The sequence below is a fragment of the Notamacropus eugenii genome, chromosome 3 (genome assembly GCF_028372415.1).
Source record: "Notamacropus eugenii isolate mMacEug1 chromosome 3, mMacEug1.pri_v2, whole genome shotgun sequence".
Lineage (NCBI taxonomy): Eukaryota > Metazoa > Chordata > Mammalia > Diprotodontia > Macropodidae > Notamacropus > Notamacropus eugenii.
The window spans coordinates 477,146,203-477,163,638 of NC_092874.1; the positions used below are offsets into that span (position 1 = coordinate 477,146,203).

Here is a 17,436-nt window from a genome sequence, read left to right on the forward strand (position 1 = left end):
AGTCACCATTATAATCTTCATCTTACAGATCAGAAACTGAGGTAATCAAAGTTTAATTTGCCTAGGGTCATATAGCCAGTGAGTATCTTCGGCTAGATTTGAATTCAGGTGTTCCTGACTCTCAGCCCAATGTTACCGTGCTGTCTTATATTAATAAACTTAACATATATCTGTAGAACTTTGTCTCATCATCTAATTCTGGAGAATACAGTATCTAAACTAAAAGATGTTGTATTCATCTAGACACAACGGCCTATCATAGACTGGGCGGCTAGGTGGCACAGTGGGTTGAGTACCAGGTCTACAGTCAGGAGGACTTGCCTTCCTGAGATCAAATCTAGCCTCAGACATGTATCAGTTGTGTGAACCTATCACTTAACCCTATTTGACTCAGTTTCCTCATCTGTAAAATGAGCTGGAGGAGGAAATAGCAAAGCACTTAAGTATCTTTACCAAGAAAACCTCAAATAGGGTCATGATGCATTCAACATGACTGAAACAACCAAAAAACAATAAAATCTAAACAGTCATAGGTTAGGAGTGGAATCATTCCCTGAAAGCCCATTTGATCATATAGATCCATTGTCCCATAAGGTTTCATTTCATTCATTCATTCACTCACTTTTTCATCTAGCATTAATTAAATATTTGTTAAGTTTCAGGTTTTGCACTATTGATATAAAACAAAAATAAAGCAGCCTCTAATCTCAAAAAGCTTCCATTGTACAGGATGGAGAGAGAGAGGGAGAGGTAATGAGTATGGTAATAACATATGTGAAGTTAAGTAAGTACCAAAAAGTTCAAAATACTTTCCAAAAGTCTAGAAACCAAGGGAATGAGGAGACATGTCATATAAGAAGTGACCCTGGAGCTGAACCTTGAACAAAGTCAACCTCAACTCTCCAAAGTAATGATGAGTTGGTTGTGCCTTCCAGCAGTGGAGGATGGTCAGCCCCAGTCCAACAGTCCTGGTTTATAGATTCCACATTTGCAATGCAACTACCAAAGCTAGCTCAATGATATCAGAAGACAGGAAGTAAAAATGAAACGCATAGCTAAAATGAAACAGACGGACTCACAGCAATGATGTTGAAAAAGTCATCGTCTCCAAGGGTATCCAAAATGGAAGATACTGTTTGCTTGGCAATGGTCAAGCGTAGTCCTTTCATGCTGCCACTCACGTCCACTAAGATAACAACATCTTTGGGAGAAGTGGCAGCTTGGATATACCTAGATCAAAAGTCAAAATTTAAAAAATATTACTCCTAGAATGTTCCCTTTTTGCTTTCCTTTAATAAATTTCAGGGATTGATTGTGTTGCCTACCATTTTCGGTTTCTGCAGTCAAACGCAATGACTCCATTCTCATCTGGTTCCCATTTAATACCTATAAGAAAAATTGGGTTATAAGAAAACAGGCAAGTTCCAATGTTGTAAGTAGCATTCAGAGCTCGTCCAGCTTTGCTGATTGAACAGATATGCTTAAAACTTGCATGTAAAGACTAAGGGTTGTTGCTCGTCACACAGAGATATCCAGCTCTGGAAAAGTGCTTGGAGGAAATCTCCCTACAGGAAATATAATCATCAGCTCAGCTGTTCAAAAGCCCAACTGTCGAGTGAAGCCCTCTGCAGCCCTGCTCTGTCCATGAAGCAAGAGTCAGACTTCATCCTCTCCACTGGCCTAATAAGATAGTTCGCCAAATTAATTTCCCCATTGCCCATGCTATGAGTCTCATAGCAGCCAGCAATCGTCAGGTCTGATGGCATCACTCATAGGCTTGATGTCAGACATCTTGCCCCAGATCACTTCGGCCTGATGAGGTAATGTCTCCAGTCTGAGGGTGAGAGGGAATACAATCCCAGGTCTGCAGCACCGACTATCCACAAGCCTCTTCCCCCACCCAATGCTGTTTTTCAAATCAAGATTTTTTGGCCTTGTTTTCTATATTAAGATCAAATAAAATGGCCCCCTATATTGAGGTAGTATGATATAGGCAAAAGAGTGTAGAGGTTTGAGAGACGCAGAACAATTGTTCAAATCCCCACTCAGATCCATATGACCTGGGTGACCTTGAACAAGTAACTTAACCTCACTGGGACTCAATTTTCTCACGAGAGAGTTACACTAAATGGTGTTAGGATTTCTCCCAGTCCTACAATCCTATGATGATAGGGAAGTTGGAATTTTCATTTGTAGAAGAAGTAGGGAAATGCCCCCAGAGAATAGCCATATAGGTACATGCCTACCATTAAACAAAGAGACATAAGTCCCAGAATCATAGAATTTGAGAGCTGAAAAGGATCTCAGTGGCCGTGGAATTCAACCCAAAGACCAAAGAAAGACTGAGGTGTGTAACACAGGACTCCAAGGTCTTGTGTTCCAATTCCAGCTTGCCATTTACTGTTTTGTGACTTTACATAAGCCTGTTCACCTTTCTGGGCCTTAGTTTCCTTACGTATAAAATCAGGGTAATTGTCTAGACCAGGAACGTCAAACCCAAATAGAACCTACAGAACTGGCCTTTAGAGAATCAAATGAAAGTGAGTTATTATGAGGGCTACACATCTAAATAATCTTTGAGGTTTTTAAAGAAGTCTGAGTTGATTTAAATGGTCTAGGTCACACCGAGGCAGAGCTAAATGCAGAGGAAAGCTTCTTCATATAAACTCATCTCTGAACATAAAAAAGGCTCAATCCTAATTTGACCTTCCCTTTACCAGTGCATCTCATTGTCTATTCACTGCAGTCTAAGTAAATAAGAGGCAGAAAGATATTTTTTAAAAAACCTGAAAGTTCATGTATTGGAAGTCTTTAAGACCAGGAAATCAGTGAGAAAATGGTGGTAAAGTGCTACTGAATGGGAAAGTGAGAGGAAGTTTGGTTTAGAGGGAAAGGTCTTAGGCTTGGAGGCAGAAGGCCAAGGTTCAAGATCTCACTTCAGTACTTACTACCTTTGTGATCACAAAAATGACTTTAACCTCCCTGGCCTCAGTTTCCTCATCTTTAAAATAGAAATAACAGTATTTACCATACCCACTTCTTGGATTAAGAGGGGATAAGTATGTAAGTGCTTATCCTAGAAACAAAGACACGTTCAGGCCCAATAGATATTTTAAAGTGATTTGTACACTCTTTTTTTGAATAATCTGATTTTTTTTCCCTAGAAAGATGCCTTTGTTTCTGCACAAACTGTCTTCCATAGGTGTCCTCCAAATCTCCCATAAGGAATGTTATCCCTTCTCACTTCTGCTTCATGCAACTTTTGCTCCCTCCTTGCAGTGGTTAGCTCAGGTGCTCTTATAATCAAGAGCTTCTCCACTTACTAGTGACCTCACCACCCCTGAATTTTAAGTTCCTTGAGGGTGGGATCTGTTTGTCTTTGCAAAGAGGGAGAGTAGCCTCTTGGATAGAGAGATGACCTTGGTATCAGAAAGATTTGTATTCAATCTTCACCCCTAACATATTGGCTGTGTGACCCTAGGCAATGATTTAAAACTATAAGTGGAAAAGAAGATGTCTATCTACATTACTAGATGGATTTCCCCCTCCATGAAGTCCCCTACCTTAATAAAATTCCAGGTATCAGGCTCAACACTTGTTGAACTGAATAGAGTGAATACTTATAATTACCAAAGTTATTTTCTTTTTTATTTAGTCAAATGATTTTCAAAGTCTATAACTAATTTGAGTAACTCCACTGTCACCTATTTCCTAACATACAATCTTTGAGAAACCTTCCCTCATAAGATCATAGAATTAGACCTGGAAGAGACCTTTAAAAGTTTTGAGCCTCCCATTTTACAGGTGAATAAACTGAGGTACAGAGAAATGAATGACTTGACCAGAATTACACAGCTAGTACATATCTGAAGCAGGACTCAAACTCAGGTCTTCCTGAACTTCAATGCTTGAATATAAGTGAATACCACATGACTACAGCCAGTATACAATGGGGAATCTTGTTCTTGTATATCCTTGAAGGCCCATTTCCACCATTACCTCTCCCCTCTAGTCTTACCTTTCAGATGGCATTGTTTGCTTCCCTTTGTTTGCCTCTCAGACCAACCCTCTTGCTGTATACTGGAAGGCTTTTCTTGTTTGATCTGTTATTGGCTAAGCTTTCTGTGTTAGGAAGAGTTTGTATGGTTTGGTAACCCCAAAGATCAAAGCCAGTCATGCCCAGTCTGACCCGATTTCCTCTTTTTTATTGGGTCACTACCAGTCAATAGATCAAGGAAATGCTTTAGGTATCATTGAATTACATTTCAGTAGGCCAATTGACACAATCATCCGTGATTCTGATAAGAAAGCTTGAGTGATATGAGCTAGAAAATACTAGAATTAGAAAACACTAGAATGGAGGTGACAGCATGGCCAGAACAAAGAGTCATCATTATGTTTTAACACAGAAAAACGAATAGAACACTGCTTGTGGTGTCAAAGGACCCGAGTTCAAATTTCTGCTGATGCTTATGTGATCAGAGGCAGGTTACTTCATGTTCCTGGGCCTGTTTCTTTAGCTCTAAATTGAAGGGTAGTCTAGGTGACTTCCAAGGTTCCTCCTGGCTCTAGAACCATGATTTTATAATGTCTACTTGGTAGGACATTTCCAGAGCAGGGCCCAAGGATTTGTGCTTAATCCTATTATGTTTAATTAATGTTTTGGTCAGTTCAGTCACATGGACAAAAATGTAGAGAGCCTACTTGCCAAAGAAGCAGTCAAACAAGGCTAGAAAAGGCAGCTTGCATACAAAGGACAGACTGAAGATTCAAAACACTCTTAACAGGCCAGAAAGTTGGGACAAAATTAATGATGAAATGTAATAATGATCAGTGTAAAGTTTTATGCTTGTGTTCAAAAATTCATCTTCCTGGAATAAAATGACGCTCAACAGCAATTCATCCAGAAAAGACCTGGGAGTTTTAGTGAACTGTTCTCATGCCAGCAGAGACTTTTTCTGGGTTGATGTTGAGTCTTTTTAGGAGTGTCTGACTCTTCCTGACCCTTTTTGTGGTTTTCTTAGCAAAGATACTAGAGTGGTTTGCCATTTCTTCTTCAGTTCATTTTATAGAGGAGGAACCGAGGTAAACAGGGTGAAGTGACTTATCCAGGGTCACACAGTTAGTAAGTGTTGGAGACCAGATTTGAGTCATGAAGATGTACCACTGTACACTGTACCACATAGCTGTACTCCACTGTACCACATAGCTATCCAATGTCATCTTAGGCAGGCTTAAAGAGGAACAGTATATCTACTAGCTGATAGGTCACAGTATCTCTGCACCATGACCAAGAGTACTAAGTTCAATTGTGAGTTATAATAGGAAGGAAATTGATAAGGCGGAGGTACCTAGTTCAAATAGCAACCACTATGATATCTGTACTCAGGTTCAAGTCATTTCAATTTAATACTCATTTATTAAATACCTACTAAGTGTCAGAGGTGGCATTAGGCACTGAGGACACAAGTGTTCTGACCCTCAGGGTCACATTCTACTGGACAGAATGGGAGGAGAGGAGAAAGATGGAGGACGTGCAAAATGAATACAGATAACAGGAAGCCAGCAAAGTATATATGAATATGCAGAAGATGTGTGTATACACATATGTGTATATGTGAGTGTGCATTTATGTAACGAGAAGAAAGGGAGACAGGGAATCTGGACTTGTGAATATTCCATTCAGCATCAGGAAAACCCAGAGATGGTATTCTTTCCATTCATTTCAATCAACAAATATTCTGCATTTAATATTCTTAAGGAGTTGCCTGGGTCATTGAGAAATGAATTCACATGGCAAAGGTCACATAGCCAGAATGTGTCAGAGGGAGGCAAAACTTGAACTCAGGTCTTCCTGTCTTAATGGCCTTCTCCATATATTTCTTGACACACAAAATAAATACAATAATTTGGGGGAGATGTCATTAAGGAATGGATTATCAGGGAGGATCTCTTGTAGGAGGCAGCTCTTGAGCTAAACCTTGAAGGGAATTAGAGATTCTGAGAGTTGGAGATGAGGAGACATGAGAGAAAGCCAATGAAAAGACCCAGAGGTGGGAGAAAGGATGCTATTCACAGGTTAGAATATGAAGAGATGTAGAGGAAAAAAGATGTGTGTGTGTTTTTCCTTCATTGCCAAAGAAGACCATGCCATCAGAGAAATAACGACATGAAAAAGTACAATCAGCCTTGAAGGATAAAAGGAACCTGACTGTAAGGACTCAAAGTACCCAAAAGAGGCATTCTTGTTTTACCCTAGAGGCAATAAGGAGCCAAGCAACTTCTTGGGGTAGGGAGGGGCATCAGACCTGTGCTTTCAACATTCAAAGGACAGGGATTTATGAAAACCTCAAAGGACCAACTAATATTTGCACCAGTTGACAAGACTGGTCCTTCAAGTTTAATAGTGTCAACTAGTCAGTTAATTGGAGGAATCCATTGGAAAGGAAGAGGCTCCATGGGAAAAAAAAAGATGGAACCATGCCTTATAATGAAAAGAGGATCCGACTGGGAATTCCAGGTCTTCTACCAATGAACTGTGTGATCTTGGACAAGTCACTGAAACTGTCTTGACCTGTGTTCTTCATATCTAAAATAAAGGTCCTCTAGTGACTCTTCCATTCTGAATTGATGATCCTAGGAGGTTGCAGTTTGGAGGGACTGATAAAAGGAGTGATTCTGGTGAACAGTAGATTTAGAGGAACAATATTTACCTCCCAATATTTGAAGTGTAGTCAAGAATAGCCTGTAGACCTGTTTGGCCCCAGAAGTGGGAAGTAGCAACACTCAGTGGGAGCAATAAAGGCTCAGATTTAGGCTCAATATAAAGAGAAGTTTCTAACAATAAGAGCTGATCAAAAGTGGATTGAGCTGCCTGAAGGTATGAGGGGGATTCTCAGCAAAGGCTGAATTACCACGACTTGTTTATGTTTTAGAGGAGGTAACTGTTTCCCAATTATTGGGAAACCTCTCCCCTTCATTCACAGGATGAAGAAGGACATACAGAGACAAACAAAATGATTAATAAACCTCCACAAGTCTAGCTTTGGCCCCAAAGAAAGTCTCCCAGTGCCTACATTTTCCCAACCCACCATGATTGGTACAGTCATAGGAGATGGTGGTCTGCTCAGTCTAGAATGAAACTCCTTGCTCATTTGGACCATCAACTGCTACTGTCTATATAGAGATGACTTTCTGGGAGAAGGTACTGCCTCATTCTACTGGTCTAGTCTGTAGAGGATGACCCAGCACATGGCAGCACAGTGGGTCAAAGAAGACACATTATTTCTGGTATGCTTTATGCATAAGGGAAAAGGCCTATGGTTTGTATATTATGCAATAAATTCTATGGTAGGCAAATGTGGGTATGTCTGGCTAGCTATTTCCTAAGATGCCAAACCTGGCTAATACACACTGCTAGGGAATTGTTGGCATGACCAAAAAGTCAATGCTGACATCTAATATAGGTTTAATATTATGTTTCTCCCTGGATCTAATTCTTCATATAAGTTGATATTAATTGACTATGGTGGGGGTGGGGGGAATGGAGAGGATATTATGTGCAAGGGTGTTAGGCAGTGAGATGTATGTGTGTTTCTATGCATGTGTGTGCATGGGGTGGGGGGAATATGGGGTTTGGGGGTATACAAAGATGACTAAGGCACAGGATCTGTCCTCAGAGAGTTCATAATCCTTAAAAACATCCAATGGCTCATGACTCACATATTTCTAAAACAAAAAACACACATTTTACAAGGGTTAGGATTAACATATCTTGAAGATAAAATCCCATAGACTTCCATTCATTATGGCAGGAGAACTGGGGCATTTCTGCACCTTTCCAAAAGCTGCCTTTTTATCCTCCACGAAAATCTCCTTCACCTTCAATTGTCCGTTCTCTCTTTTATCAATCTCTCAAAAGACTATGCTTGATTATAAATGAATAAGTAACAATGGAGGCACTATGAAAATGATGGACTGGAGTTTGGGGAGATGATTTTCCTAGGGCTTGACCTGATGAGTGGGCAAAGGAGCGTAACTCTGCCATCAGTCACTACCCACCTGTCACTGAGAGTGAGCCAGGAAGGAAGCTGGAGGACAACATGAATACAAATGTGACAGAGTTTGGGATATGGCCTTGATTCATCAAACTGAAGTGGCTTTTATAGGTTTCAAAGCCAAGAGCCCCTTGGTTTTTGTACTATCACCCTTCCTGCCACCCATGACTTTTAATTAGCTTTCCCCTTTCCTGTAACACACATCATACAAAGGATGATGGAAGAAAATAATTTCACTAGGAACCTTTGATGCTTTCTGTACATTTCTGGAATAGCATCCAATTTCACAGCTGAAGAAACTGAGGCCTAGAGAACTGAAATGACCTGCCCATGTTTACCCAAATGATAATAATCAAACTCAACCTATAAGGAATCTTATAGGTCATCTAGTTGAATATATTACAGATAAGGAAACTGAGGTCCAGAGAGAAAAATCAACTTGCCTTCATAATACCTCTCATGGGGCACTTAGTTGGTGCAGTGGACAGAGCATCAGCCCTGCAGTCAGAAGGACCTGAGTTCATATTCAGCCTCAGACACTTGACCCAACTAGCTGTGTGACCCTGGACAAGTCACTTAACCTCAACTGCGAAAAAACTAATAATGATAAAAATAGTAATAGTTACTTGCATTCATTTGGTGCTTTAATGGGCACCATTCCTGAGTGGACATGAACCACATCCAAATGGAATTGTGAAATAGTTAACAAAATCAATCAGATACAATAGGCCAAAGATAATGGAATATATGGTTTTCAAAGTAGATCTGCAGCTGTCAGCATGGTCTAATGGCCCCATTTCTCTTTGAGTTTGATATCACTACTCTGAGGTTTTCAAAGTACTTTCCGTGGGTTATTTCACGTGACCCTCATCACAACCCTGGGAGGAGATGCTACCATTTTCTCAACTGTAGAAATGAGGTCCCTGGGGCTCCGAGAACTTAAGTGACATGCTCAAAGTCGCACAGCTAATAATGATCTGAGGCAGGATTCAAACCCATTTTCCTGACAAGTCTAGACTCTATCTCTCCAGCCATGTTGCCTCTCACAGAGAAAATGGCACAGCAGGGCTTCAAACCCATATCCTCTGATTTCAAATCCAAGCTCTTCATACTCCAGTAGGCACCATTAAACATGTCTCATAAGGAAAGATCACCCTACGATCAGGGTTTTTGTTCCTTCCTTTCTAAATCACAGTAATCACAACTTACTGTGGCAATCTAGCTAGGACAGATTAGGCCCAGAATTATTCTTTTTTTTCCTCTCCCACAATGACTGAACTCCACACCAAGGCTAAGATTTTCCTTGGTTTCCCACATAAGCTTCTCCCAAATCATGCCATAATTTTAGTAGCCTCTGTCCTAAGATTTATCTTCTTTCCTCTCCTTTAAACAGACTGCCATGCTGGACCTAAGCCCTTCTTAGCCCTGTGCTTCCTGTCAAATTGACTGCAGTGAATTGTTTGTTTTTCAAGTTGATAGAAGCCCTGAGATGGGCTGTGTGAGTGTGACTAGGGAGCAGAACACCATGGAACATCTAGAGAAAACTGGCCATGAAACTGTCATAAAGGGATGCGTCCCAGGCCAGGTCCTCCTGCCAGCAATGCCATCAAGAGGCCTGACAACAGGAAACGTGTGTGAGTTCACTGCACTAAAAGAGCAGGTGCTTGGTTTTACTTAAGGAAAACATAAATGACTCCCCATAATTGCTTGAAGATTATGTGGAGCTTTCTCTTCTTTTTTACTTCCTTTAGAGGATTTCTACAGCTGGAATGCCAGTACAATTGTAGCCCGAAGTCACGTTCTTACAACTTGTAAGCAAAATTAAAACTTCCCGTTTTAATTAAAATTCAAACAAAGCCAGAATGAAATCTCCCTGCCATTGCAGACAACCAGCAGCCCAGGAAAGCCCTGAAGGCCACACCTGCTTGAGAAAGGGAGGCTAGGCAGGGTCTCTGACAAACGTGGTCCAATTCGGTGAATTGCGTTTGCTGGTGCTTGGGGAGCGTGTTTGTCGTAATCAGCAAGACTTCCTGATTCCTGCTGAAGATCAGGGGGAGGGGTGGGCTGCTTTTGCAGGGTCATATCTTCAGATCCCAGTAATCCAGGATGACAGTAACTATCCCCCTCCATCTGGGGTTCAGATTAGGCCTCCAAGGTTGCTTGGATCCAAGGAGCCAATTCACTGCAGGTTATGTTGGAGTTGAGCACACCCTGAGTCTGTTACAAACAAGAGAAGCCACCCCAGTCCCTTGTAATCAATTCTTTGCTACTTCTCTGCCTCCAGTTCTTCATGGACTCCTGGTTTCACTGGGGCAGGGACCCTTTCTGCAAATACAATGTTAGGGCCAGCAGCATGAGCAATAGGAAGAAAGTTATATTTGAAGTTGGGGGATCTGGGTTCAAGTCCTGATTGCTACTTCTATCTTGTGTGATTCTCAGCAGGTCACTTTCCCCTCAATGAATCTCAGTTTTCTCAGGTGCAAAATAGGTTACTGAGAAGATACCACTAGCTCCAGTGAAACAAAACTGAGTCAAAAGAAGTCATATGGCTTACCAAGCAAATAAGTAACAAAAACTAGGCTTGAAGTGAAGTCTCAGCCTCCAGTCCAACACGCTATAGAACCTTCTTGTTACCAAGAAGATGGTGTCGAGAAGAAGGTACAGAGGAAAAGGAGAGATAATGAAGGGACTGTACAAGTGCCGGAGTCAGAGGTGTTCCCAGAAGGCCTTCATCATTACTCAGGAGAAAATTCTCTGTCATTATTTGTAGCATCATCAAGTTCAGGAGCAGGAAGAAATGGGATGGGGGAATCTGGGATTTAAGGTTCTGTCTACAGTGGTATCATAGAGGGACTGCTGGATTTAGTGTCATTGAGACCTGGGTTGGATTCTTATTTCTGATGCTAGCTGAGTGACTTTGGACAAGTCATGTTGCTTCATCTGAAAAAGTAGGGATAATAATAGCACCAAATTCCTAAAGTTGTTGTGGGAAATATGAGACAATAGATGAAAAACACTTTGCAAATCTTAAAGCTCTCTAGAATTGCTAGTTAGAGGTTATTAAAATTACAGCATTAACATTTCTGTGGCTTAATAAAGATGGTGAGGGATTGTGCCTTAAATAGCCCTTTCAGCTCTACATCTATGAACCTATGAGATCTTGGCTCTAAGATATGATTTAATAAACCCATATGGCCAAAAATGCACTGCCAAGTGCTCGGTTTCCAGGTGATGAGTCTTTGTTCCCGAAGCAGAATATAGTGAAGCTCTGGGTGTCCCCCTGGATTTCTGCTAGGCAAAGCCTGCCCAACTCAGTAGGACCTATTGGAACTTGTGTCCCTCTGTCATTAGATTCTCAGTTGAATCAAAGCTCCCCAATGATAGGAATTGTGCCATTGAGGGGTATCCATCTCCCTAGTTCCTAGCACACAGTAGGTTTTTTGTAAATATCTGTTGATTGATAGCTTCCAAGAATCTAAGACCACTTCCAGCCATTGTCAGACAGTGGAACAAGAAGCTGTTGGAGTAAAAGTCTAATGAGGAGGAGGAGAAAGTGAACTACTTTGAAATGTTGGCACCACTAGACTCCAAGTCTAATTTTCTAATGTGTTTGCTTACTCACCTGGATACTGTCTGAAGAATCCCTTTGCACTTCCAAAATACTGCCATATCAGAGAAGGGTCCCGGTCAAAATTGTCTACAAAGACTTTGTTTAAGGACTCTGACCAGTACACACCATTGACAATTGCAGGATCTGAAAGAATAGAAAAGAGAGGAGACAAGAAGGAAGAGGCATGGTTATTGATCACCTTGGATCATGTGGCTATTTTCCCTTAGGAAAGTTTACTTCAGATGAGAAATGAGAGGGAGGAGGAAAATTAGCAAGAGAGTCTCCGGCAGTTTCAAGGAGAACACCTTCTTCCTGGTATCCCATCCTACAATTTAGTCAGGAGGACATGGCGGGTTCTGTTTTGAAAGTCTCACTTTTGTGAATGACTATTTATGCCATTAAAAATCACAGATCAACTAAATCATACCAGTGTGGTTGGATGGATATGAACTATATGTGGACTAATCAAAAAGAAAATACATTGAGTGGTTTACCTAAGTAACACTTGAAATGTCTTGAAATAATTTCATATAAAATGCATTGTAATATTCAGAAGATTACTAGAAACCATCATGAAGTGGAATGGATTTGAAGCAATACTCTCTGACTCTAAAGAAAGGAGCTCATAAGGTCAACTCTGACTTGATAGGATTAACTAGAGTTAGAATAGTCTTGAGAAAGAAGACCTGAGTTCAAGTCTTATCTCTGACATTCTCTGTGTGAACTTGGACAAGTGACATAATCTCAATTGAGTGTTTGTAAATGAGGGGGGAGATGCACAGTTGAACTGCAGTTGAACCTTCTTTCTTTTCTATGGAAAATTAGTAGCCATTCCTAAGGCACAATTTGGACCTTATCTTTCCCTTGAAGCTTCAATGGCTCACTATTACTTGTAGGATAAAATATCGACTCCTTGTTTGGGCATTTAAAACCCTTCAGAATCTGGCTACTTGTCCTGCAGGCTTGTTTCACATTACTATCATTCATATATTCTATGTACCAACCACTCCGATAGAGTTGCTATTTTCTGAATGTGGTATTCCATCTCTAGACTCTTTTACATGGGTAGTCCTCCACTCCAAGGGTGCCCCCCTTCCTCACCTCTGCCTCTTACAAACTGGAACTCAGAGGAGAGGCCCAGACTTATGGGGAGGCTTTCTGATCACCTTGATTGTAAGTGCTCTCTCTCTACAACTTAATAGCTATAAGATAATGGAGCTAAAGTGGTTTGCAAACCTTACAATTCTACATAAATATTAGCTGATATTATTATAAATATTTTTGTTGAGATAGGGAGTAGACCTGAGATTTTATTGGTATAGGGAACTCCCAAGTGAGAAAACTTCTTCTTCCAAAGCAAGACTGCATCTTCTCTACAATGTATCCTGCAATGATTTAATCAGGGACGCATAGCCAGTATATAAGGAGAAACTAAAATCCAAGTTTTCCTGACTTTGGAGTCAATTCTCTATATGACGCCAAGCTATTTCTTGTTGTTAGTAGTATCAGTGCTGTCCTATCATCATGTTTACTGCTGCTGCAGTAAAACCCTCATTATTCTTATTTCTACTCTCATGTCAACCACTACTATTATTATGAATAATACACTTACTACTATGGATCCTCCTTTGCTTCTCTTTCTCCTCCTCGTTTGCATGCTCTATGTCCCCACAGAATGTTTTATTCTTAGGTTTCTCTTTGTATCTCCAGCACCAAGGTCAGTGCCTGGCATAACCAGGGTGTGAAGGACCAAGCAAATTGTTGTCAGTTGATGAAACTGGTCTTTCCAGTGTTAACAAAGTTGTGTCATATAGGTCCAGGTTGGGCTGTGCCAGATTAAATAGGACATCCTCTCCATCTCCTCTTTCAGCAAAAAGATTCAGGAGTTTTATGGTCAAGAGCAGAATCAGGTCTAGATATGAGATACCTGGCCCCTCCTTCTCACAAGTACAAACAGAGCAGCTTTTCTCCCTTCATTAATTCATTGAAGAGGAGCAGGACATTGTTAGCAGTCAGGCTGTAAGGTAGGGAAAACTGAATTTCAGTCTGGTCACTGACATATTCTGGCTGTGTGAATCTTGGACATGTGACTTCCTATCTCAATGCCCAAATAACTAAGTCTATAAATTATAGAAAATGTACTAATTTTCACTGGCAGAAGAATTTCCTCAGCAGAAACTCCTTAAACTGATAAAATCACAGGACTCAAAAACATTTTACACAGAAACTCTCTGTTCACGATATTTAGAGGCAGTTAGGTGGTACAGTAGATAGAGCACTGGACTTGGAATCAGGAAGACATCTTCTTGAGTTCCAGCCTCATACTAGCTGTGTGACTCTGTGAAAAGTTAATTAATCCTATTTACCTCAGTTTCTCATCTGTAAAATGGCATGGAGAAGAAAATAGTAAACCACTCCAGTATTCTTACCAAGAAAACCTCAAGTGAGGTCACATAGAATTACACACAAGTGAAACAACTCAACAACAACAGGTACAGTGGATAAGAACACTGGACCTGAAGTAAGGAAAATCATCTGATGCTTGCTAGCTGTGTAACCTCTGTTTGCATCATTTTCCTCATCTGTAAAATGGGGATAATAATCACACTTACTTGATGTGATTTTTGTCAAGATCAAATGAGATAATATTTATAAAACGTATTTGCTGCAGTGCCTGGCACATAGTAGACACTATATAATTGCTTATTCCTTCCCCCTCCCTATTTTATATCTACCTGTGATCTACTGGAAACTTAACGGTGGCCAGTATATTCCTTACGACAAAATGCCAAGCCAACAAAATCATGTTCAATTACTCTGTTACATAACTATCTTTGGCATTAGTGGTTGCTTTGTTGTCAAGAAAAAGTTCCTAGATTTTCCTTACTTCCTGTGACACAATTTACCAGTTCCTAGCCATAATGGGCCACCAAAGTGGAGTAGTAGGTAGAGTGCTGGGCTTAGAGTCAAGAAGATGGGTTCTAATCCAATCTCATGGACTGGCTAACTGTACGTTGTTGCTGTTTAGTACTTTCAGTCACATATGACGCTTCGTGACTCCATTTTCAGTTTTCTTGGCAAAGATACTAGAGTAGTTGGGCATTTCCTTCTCCAGTTCATTCTATAGATGAGGAAACTGAGCCAAACAAGGTTAAGTGACTTGCCCAGGGTTACACAGCTAGTAAGTATCTGAGACCAGATTTGAACTCAGGAAGATGAGTCTCCCAACCCCAGGTGTGGAACTCTATGCACCGTGCTACCTGGCCGCCAACAGTATGACCCTGGCCAAGTCACTTAACCTCTGTTAGTCTCAGTTTCTTCATCTGTAAAATGGAGGTAATAACTGCATCTACTTCACTAGGGTTTGCGAAGATCAAACGAGATAATATATGTAAAGATATGAGATATCAAATGAGATAATGTATGTTTTTACTATTATAATGAATTGCTATTATGCTAAATCAAGCATGCAGTGAACTAGAGATTACAATAATGACAGACATTGACATGAGACTTCCTACACGCTGGGTTGCCAGCAACACTCTGAAGGCACCATTCATGGGAAGCGTGGCTGCCCAATTTTCACTTCTTGTCTTTCATTGACAACATGCTTATTCATCCTAATTAGAAGATATATAAATAATGAATAGTTCTGAGTGATAATTAATTCAGTGCTTGTAGTACTAGAGATTGAGCCCATAAATATATGTGAAGTGCTGAAATAAGATATTTCCCTAAATATTTCCATTTTATAATGCTTGTTTATTTGCTCTTTGATAAATGGTGTGTGTGTGTGTGTGTGTGTGCGTGTGTGTGTGTGTGTGTGTGCGTGTGTGTGTGCGGGCGCGCTTTCCAAAGCCTGCTGTCTGTCTCTGGCAGTGCTCAGATGGCAGAGATGAATGACATCAATGACTTGTTGCCCAGTTTTCTCCCAGGGAGTGGGAAAGTGAATGAAGGAAACATTTATCCATGTGTGATAGTGAGCGTGGCCTTATCCAAAGCAACTCTAGAATGTTCAAAGTAGAGACTGGATGGCAAGCCCTTCCAAGTCAATCTTGGTTACAGATCTGTTCCAAGGGCAAACCCATCATGACTTATCACACACACACTCTCTCACACACACACACACACACACACACTCACACATACACACTCCAGATCTCCAGTGCATGAAGCTGCAATGACATAGAGGTCATCCAACCCAAACTGAACCCCACTATCACATCTGCTGTCAGGGAGTCCTATAATGTCTTTCATGCTCATGAAGTGCTCACATACTTAATGACACCAGAGACTCATAATAACCTGAGAGGTCAGGGATAGAGACATTGCCTTCTCCATTTTCCAGATGAGCAAAGTGAGGCCCCTGAGTGTTTATGATCGCACAGAGAGGAACTGTCAGAAGTCAGCTCCTAGAGGATAGGTATTATTTCATGTTTGTCCTTGTCTTTCCAGAACCTATCAGAGTTTCTGGCACACAAAAGATACTTAAGACATGTTTGTTGATTGATTGATAAGATTGAAACCCAGGCCAAGCCTATGGGAAAGATGATCCATCCTGGAAAGAGAATTGATAATTAAACAGTCATTTAAGGTAAGATCTATGTTCTAGGCACTGTACTAAAGAGCTAGGGATACAAAGAAAGGCAATTGCTCAGTGTCTATGCTCACAATCTGACATGAGGGATGGCGTGGAAACAACTATGTACGTACAAGATCTCTACAGTGTAAAAGGGAAGGCTGGGGGTGGGCTGGGGATTGAGAAAGGCCTCCTGGAAAAGGTGGGATTTGGAGGAAATCTTGAAGGAAATTAGGAGGCAGATGTGAAGAAGGAGAATATCCCAGGACTAGGGGACTGCGTGGGGGACTCCCTACATAGAGAAAGGAGAATGACAACTCAGAAAACTTGCCAGCTTGTTAGAAGACCTACTCCTATCATCATAAACTGTTCTAGATTCCACAAATTGGCAGGTGTTTTTGTACAAAGGGAAGAACACTGGAGTAAAATTCAAATTCTGACTCTGCCACTCACTAGCTCCCCGTGACTTTGGGAAAATCATTCAACTTTTCTGTTTCTTCAGTTACTTTGGTTTTTTTTAGCAATAAAATGAGAATAGCTATATTTCTACCAACTTTCTCCAAGAGCTAATATAAGGACTGTGGCTCAATTTAAATGCCAACACCCTCATATATCAAAAAATCAGAAAAGGAAGCCTTTCTTGCATTCAAAGAAGACTTGAATAAAGGGGCCCATATTTTTCTGTAGAAATATTGCTTCACCATATTAGAATGTGAATTTCTAGAGAGCGGTGATTGTCTCCCTTTTGTCTTTGTCTATATCTGGTGTGTGGCATATGGTAGGTGCTTAATTTGTTTCTTGATTGTTGAGATGAGATATGTAAGGTGCTTTTGAAATTATAACTAACTCAATATAATCCATTAAATTCAGATTAAACAAACTTGTCTTAACAATTGCTAATTCCAAATCATGAGTGAGATCTGATTGTAGTAGGAAAGTGAACCTGTAGACAGGTGCACCAGAGCTCATTTCTTGAGTAAAATCATGTCTAGAATGAACCATCACACTGTAGATTTCTCCTTGTCTTAATCCAACACCTCTGCCACAAATGGACATTAATCCTGATTGGCAGAGATCAAACTGCAAGTAATCTGAAGAGGGGGAGCTCAGTTCTGCGCATAGCAAACTGACGTTAAAATTTGACTTGACGTCTGACTCATGATCCTGATTGGCTGAGTAACCTTGGGCAA

The 17,436-nt window shown here is 40.6% G+C and overlaps 1 protein-coding gene across 2 annotated transcripts in view; it reads right to left on the reverse strand.

The window, feature by feature from the left end:
• CACNA2D3 (calcium voltage-gated channel auxiliary subunit alpha2delta 3) overlaps window positions 1-17,436 on the reverse strand; it is a 1,103,218-nt gene that overhangs the window by 629,966 nt on the left and 455,816 nt on the right. For both annotated transcript variants that reach the window (XM_072599035.1, XM_072599036.1), the window contains exons 6-8: window positions 11,680-11,811; window positions 1,326-1,386; window positions 1,080-1,230 (exon numbers count right to left, since the gene is read on the reverse strand). In XM_072599035.1, coding sequence (XP_072455136.1) covers window positions 1,080-1,230; window positions 1,326-1,386; window positions 11,680-11,811 — 344 coding nt within the window. The remainder of the gene's footprint in view (window positions 1-1,079; window positions 1,231-1,325; window positions 1,387-11,679; window positions 11,812-17,436) is intronic.